Below are 6715 nucleotides of genomic sequence, written 5' to 3' on the forward strand. Positions count from 1 at the left end.
TGTTGGGTTGATGGGTTAATGTTGGACTTGTGGGCTTGGGCAGCATTGGGTTGGGATGTTTTCGTGATGCACATTTTCTTTGCATAAAATTCTCTCTTATACGTGAGTTGCTGTGGATTTGTTTCTCCAAAGTACCTAGACTAATACAGGGATGCATGTTTTGTCCCCAAGAGCTCACCTTGTTAACCAGAGAAGGTACCACCAGAAATAGCATCTCTATATTCTGAATCTCACTGTTTTCCTGGGAGGCTAGGGGTTTCCTGGGACGGTTTGGGGGTTGGTGGGAAAAGTATTCCAGAACTTCTCTGATAAGCCAGGTCTACAGAATCTGATTCTAAGGCAGTCACTGAGCCCAGGGAGGCGCCGTCCGAGGTGCAGCCCTCTTTCCCTGACTGATCTTACAAGCAGATGGGCTTTCGCTCTTGCTCATCAAATGGCACCAACAGTCAGGCACTCTCTGGCGAGTGACTTGGACGCGGTTTGTCCTTAGTTCCCTTTCCCTCTGTGACAGAAGAGGCAGTGAGGCAGGGCTGATTTCAACCCCCTCTCCCCTGATCTCATTCTCCTCAGCCATCAGCTGGGCCCCTCACTGCTTCCAGGCGAGACACCCCAGGCCTCACAATGGCCTCATTCATCCCTCTCCACTGCCAGGAGTACCAGGCCATGCAGAGGCCAAAGGAGGCCAGATCTGAGCTGGCCTCTCCCGAGGGAGGTTTTCCTGAGACCAGGCGAGTTCTAGAACCTGCACAGGCCACGTGTCACTGGGACCCATCAGCTGGAGGGCGACAGGGGCGTGAGAAGAAGTGAGCAAGCTCTCATGGGCACCACCACCCAGTGGGCCAGCCCAGAGGTCCTGCTTCCACAACAGAGGGTGGTAAAGCCCTCAGCGCACCGGGATGCTCCTCCCCTCTTCTTGTCGACCTGTCCATGCAGCGGAACGCTCGGTGCCCTCAAGCTCCTCCCATGCACCCCGTGCTCCACAGACACTGGGGACAGGGCCGTGTTGGACTCGGCCCTGCACATTATAGTAGCGTGGAGGTTTGGAAGACACCATGCATCTTGAAGACTTGCACTCACTACTCTGAAAACTGCCCAGGAGTGTGACTTCGGCTCCATGACACAGACGCCCACTTAGTTCTTGGAAACAGCCAGCCAGGCAACAAGCTTGCCAACCCGTCACCAGGAGGTGGACTCACAAAGCCGAGGCCCGATCCAGGGCGTGAGCAAGGATACAGGGGTTGTTGTCGTCGATGCCACAGCTGTCCAGGATCAGCGGCACGCCGTCCAGGTCGCTCACCTAGAACAGAGGGGATGGCGTTACCGGGGTGGCGGCCACAGTGCCTCTCGCTCCGCGTGGCTATGGTGCCACTGGTGCACACGTCAATCCCCAACCCCGAAAAGCAGGCGTTTACGCAAAAAGTGATACTTTAGTCTCCTTTTCCACCCTTCCGCAGAGCTGTGCAGGCGTCTGGAGAGAAGGGCAAAAAGGACGCGTCCACCACTGCTCACCAGGCTGTTTCAAGTGGCTCTTGCACCCCAAATCTAAAGAATGAAAATACCTCCCGAGGAGGCAGATTCCCTGTAAATGCTGAGAGCGGAAAAGCTTTCCTAATCGTGATTCAAAAACCAAAAGAAGTAAGATAAATGCTTAAACATGACTGTAGATATTTCGGTTTCAAAGTGGGAAGAGCATTTATAGCCTACCAGAGACAGGTGCCATCGAGTCATTTCCTACCCATAGCGACCCTATGCACAACAAAACGGAACGCTGCCCGGCCCTGCGCTCTCCTGCAGTTACTCCTACGCGTTAGTGGCCAGGGGTCCTCAAAGTTTTTAAACAGGGGCCCAGTTCACTGTCCCTCAGACCCGTTGGAGGGCCGGACTCTAGTTAAAAAAATAAAACTATGAACAAATGGCTATACACACTGCACATAACGGGGGAAAAACACCCAGCGGGCCGGACAAATGTCCTCGGTGGGCCATCGTTTGAGGATGCTGCTTTAGCCCGTTGTTGCAGCCACTGTGCCAGTCCGTCTTGTCAAAGGCCTTCCTCCTTTTTGCTGGCCCTCACCTGACCCAACACGCTCCTTCTCTGGGGACTGCTCGCTCCCTGACAAGTTCAAACGCTCTCCATTTATCATGTCATGGTCCGGTTGTGAGGACTTTGCTTTTCTTCACACTGGGTGTGATACACACTGAAGGCTGCAGTCCTGGGTCTTCACAGCAAGGTCTTGTCACCTGCTTCTCGTGGGTTGTTAGTAAATCTTCCTCCAATCCTGATGCTGCACTCTTCTTCTTGTAATCTCTCCTCTCTGGCGATCTGCTTAGCATCCAGATTAAACAAGCATGGTGAGAAGATGCCACCCTGACACACACCTTTTCTGATTTTAAGCCAGGTAGGGGTCCCTTGTTCTGCGTGTACAACTGCTTCTCGATCCACGCACAAGTTCCGCAGGAGCACAGTGACGTGCTCTGAGTTCCCGTTCTTCTCAAGGCTGTCCACAGTGTGTTACGGTTCACACGGTCCAATGTCTTTGCACAGTCGATAAAAGACAACGTAATATTTCTCTGGTATTCTCTGCTTTGAGCCAAGATCCATCTGACATCAGCAATGACATCCTTTGTTCTATGTCCTCTTCTGAATCCGGCCTGAACCTCAGCAGCTCCCTGTCAATGGACTGCTGCAGCCATTGTTAGATGATCTTCAGAATAATTTTACTTGCATTTGATACCAATGATATCCGTCTACCGTTTGAGCATCTGTTGGGTCACCTCTCTTTGGAATGGGCACAAATATAGATCTGTTCCAGTCAGTTGGCCAAGTGGCTGTCTTCCGAATCTCCTGGCTAGACGAGTGAGCGCTTCCAGTGCTTTTCAGCTTCCTGACACATTTCAATGGGTGTTCTCGTCAATTCCTGGAACCTCGTTTTGGCTAATGCGTTCAAGCACCATTGGTTCTTGTTCACGTTACCTCCTAAAATGGCAGAATATCAACTCATTCTTTCTGGTACAGTGACTACGTATTCTTTATATCTTCCCTTAATACTTCCTGCATCATTCAATATTTTTTCCCACAGAATCTTTCAAGATGTTAACTCCAGGTTTGAATTTTTTCTCAAGTTCTTCCAGTTTAGATGTGCTGAAAGTGTTCTTCCCTTTCGGTTTTCTAATTCCAGATCTGTGTCCTCCATTATGATATCTGGTTTTGTCTTCTCAAGCTGCCCTTTGGAGTTTTCTAGTCAGCTTTTTAATCATTTCCTCCACTTGCTTTAGCTCCTCTTTCTCTCTGTTTTAATGACCGTCTGCTATCTTCATGAATAATGGTCTTTAAAAAAAATCATTTTATTGGGCGGTCCGACAGATATAACATTCCATCGTCAATCATATCAAGCATTGTTGTACAATTACTACCACAACGGATGATAATCTTGATGTCCTCCCACAGCTCATCAGGGCTTCTGTCATTAGCGTTCAGTGCTTCAAATCTGTTCTTGAAATGTTCTCCAAATTCAGTGGGGTAAACTCATGGTTGTATTTTGGCTCTTATGGACTTGTTTTCATTTTTCTTCAGCTTTATCTTGAAGTTACATATGATTAAGTTGGTTCTGCAAAATTCTATCATGCGATCTCCAGCTTCGTTTCTATCATCAAGTGTGTATTTTCCAACAGAGTGTTCCTCTTTGTTTCCAACTTCTGCATTCCAATCACCAATAATTATCAATGCCTCTTGATTGCCGGTTGATCAATTTCTTCATCACTAGATTTTGTGGTTGGTACATCAATTGAAATAATAATTCTATTGATTGCATTTCCTTGAAAGCGGATAGGTATAGTTCTATCAGCAGATAGCATTGTGCTTCATGATCGATTTTCCAGTGTCTTTTTTGGCAGCGAGCGTCACGCCGCTCTTCTCAATTTGTGTTATTCCCGGAAGAGTAAGTCATGTGATTTTGTGATTAAAAATGTCTAACAGCAGTCCATTTTGGCTCACTAATGCCTAGGATTAGACCTTTATGCATGTCATTTCATTTTTGATAACTTCCAATTTTCCTAGACCCATACTTTGCACATTTCATTAGCAGATTTTTGCAGCTATTTCTTGATGTGGAATCTAGTAATAAAATTTGGGCCTGACTTTAAAATTTCTTTAATCCATTTATATTATAGTTCATAAAAATACTGATGGGTGGTTTAAGGGGGAAGGATCTCTAAAAAGTTGTGGTGAAAAATAGAATGAAAAGACCATGGGTAACTGGCTTGTCTTCAGATCACACGAAAAGTACGGGCACCCACAGTGAGCGTCCCAGAGAAGGAGGTCGTGTGCGGAAAAGTGTAGAGTGGGAACCTCTATGGTCTAGTCGGCTGCAGCCACCCGAGCTGGCACCCAAAGCACCCCGATACAGCCCTCACAGCCCCCACTTCGCCTCCAGTAACCCACCAGCAGGCTAAGGCGCCAGCAGTGAAGTCTCAGAATGAGAGAGGAGTGCGTACCAAGGGTGCGCTCCGCCCACAGAAGAGGGGTGCAAGGCCCAGCCCTGCACAAGGGATGATGGAGGAGTACCAACCGGCCCTGCAGTGCATCTCCACCCCAGCCCACGCCCAGGCGGTGCTCGAGGTTCTGCTGTAGGCAGCTTCTGCTGTAGGCACCAAGTGTGAGGCCTTCCTGACAAGGTGCCGCCTACCTGGACATGAGAGGAATGAACGAGACTTACACGGGCAGGTGGCGGGGATGTCCAGGCAGGCATGCAGGTGTGGAGATTGACAAGCGGGTGTGGTGGAGTCCAAGCCTGGCTCTACCATGCACGCGTGGTGTGACTGTAACATGGAAGGCAAAAGGGGTGACTGCGGGTCTGAACAGCCTGACTAACCACGGAGGGTGGTGTGAATACTTAATGGAGAGCAGAGGCCCGGGGCCAAGCTTGGTAACCTCTGTGCTCACGGGGGAGAGTCCGTTGGCTGGAGCTCGGAGTGTAATAGCAGTACCTCCCAGCATGAACAACCCCGAAGGCAACTCCCGCACGTCTGAAGAGACCGCTGCAGTGTGCGGGAGGCCCAAACAGCCAGTAATTTTCCTCTTATGACAGTGAGACACAGAAGCATTCAGATTTTATTCTTCAATGCAAAAGAAACGTCACATTTTCAAAAAAAATAAATCTGAGAAATGCTGACTGGGTAGGGCTGTCTTTGAAGGACAAGGAAAGGATACTTGGCACGCTGAAATGTAAGCGGGCAACGCGAGTGCATTAATGAGCCCTGGAAACTCCTGTTCTATTAGGGTTGGGGCGAAACAGGGGGAATGCTTTCATGAATAAATATCTTTTTGTCAAGTCACGTTATAAAATACTAGGCAAGACCATTTTATAGAAATTCCTCAAATGTTTAGAACACAAGCCTACTGCTGGTGAGTCAGTCGCCACCCTATGGGACATTCAAACCACTGACCTTTCAGTAAGCAGCCAGTGCTTCACCCTAATAGATGAGTCACAGGGCCAGTCCCTGTTGAGGAGCCACATGCACCAGCGCTCCTCTACTGGACAGCAAGCCGGGTTCACAAACCGCCACTAGCCTGCGCAAGTAGCGTATGAACAGGCGGAGAATTAATGGTCTGGTTAACTGTTTTGGCACGTCCTTAGCCAAGAATCACAGTGGACAAGCTGGTCAAGGCAGACAGGCTCAACTCTAAGGATCCTTTCTAAGCTCCTGGGGGTGGGGGGCAATGTATGGGAAAAGGTGGTGGTGCAGGTGGGGGACATGGTTAGAACCCAGAACCTCAAATCTTCTGGTTGTTCTCAGGCTGAATGGCAGATACAAAGATCTGAAGGCAGGCAGGAACACAATGTCCACACAGGACAGAATCTCGAGTTTAAAGGGATGGGGAGTCACTTTTGATATTTGGTAGGATGTGTTCAAAACACTACCAAGGCCCAACCCAAGCCCACTGTCTTTCAGTGGATTCCGAATCGCTGTGGCCCAGGAGGGCAGGTGAGAACTGCCTGTAGAGGGGCCACAGACTGCTGTACCTTTTTCCCACAGGCTGAGCATGCGTTCAAACCACCAACCTTTTTGGTTAGTAGCCAACTACTTTAGCACAGCGCTACCAAGGAACCTTCCAAGAACATAGCTCCTGGGGGACAAAAGAGATGGAAGCCTCCCTTTAGTCCCTCAGCACTCAGAGCTTGAGGTCCAGGGTGGCTGCTAGGTGAAATGGACGGTTCGGGGTGGAACAGAAACTCATGTCCACCAATGGGACCTCATTAGCAAGCCTCCCCACTTCGGAGGAGACTCAGCCAGACCTACTCTTCGTTTCCAGCTCACCTTTTAATTGGGCGACCATGGGGTCTTTCTGACGTTATTAAAGCTGAATTTCTTATGTTAAGAGGTTACTGCCCACCTTGTAGGCTTGTCATGAGGATCAGAATTAGAATTCATCACGGCACCTGACATATACCTACAACACAAACAATGCCAGCTGCTTGTACAGCTACTTTTAGTCAGTTCCAAGACACCACAGACTTCCTTGAACACCACTCCTCAGAAGAGAGCTGGACCACTATTTGTTCTCTCTTTTCTAAAAAATCATTTTACTGGGGGCTCGTACAACTCTTATCACAATCCGTACATACATCCATTGTGTCAAGCATATTTGTACATTTGTTGCCATCATCATTCTCAAAACATTTGCTTTCTACTTGAGCCCTTGGTATCAGCTCCTCAT

At 48.8% G+C, this 6715-nt stretch overlaps 1 protein-coding gene across 3 annotated transcripts in view; it reads right to left on the reverse strand.

The window, feature by feature from the left end:
* ATXN10 (ataxin 10) overlaps positions 1-6715 on the reverse strand; it is a 155860-nt gene that overhangs the window by 21342 nt on the left and 127803 nt on the right. For 2 of the 3 annotated variants that reach the window (XM_045289576.1, XM_045289570.1), the window contains exons 10-11: positions 4713-4815; positions 1234-1297 (exon numbers count right to left, since the gene is read on the reverse strand). In XM_045289576.1, the coding sequence (XP_045145511.1) occupies positions 1234-1297; positions 4713-4815 (167 nt within the window). The remainder of the gene's footprint in view (positions 1-1233; positions 1298-4712; positions 4816-6715) is intronic. The other variant, XM_045289572.1, reaches the window with a different exon arrangement.

The sequence above is a fragment of the Echinops telfairi genome, unplaced genomic scaffold, assembly GCF_000313985.2.
Source record: "Echinops telfairi isolate 266 unplaced genomic scaffold, ASM31398v2 ScPeMD7_2;HRSCAF=8, whole genome shotgun sequence".
Lineage (NCBI taxonomy): Eukaryota > Metazoa > Chordata > Mammalia > Afrosoricida > Tenrecidae > Echinops > Echinops telfairi.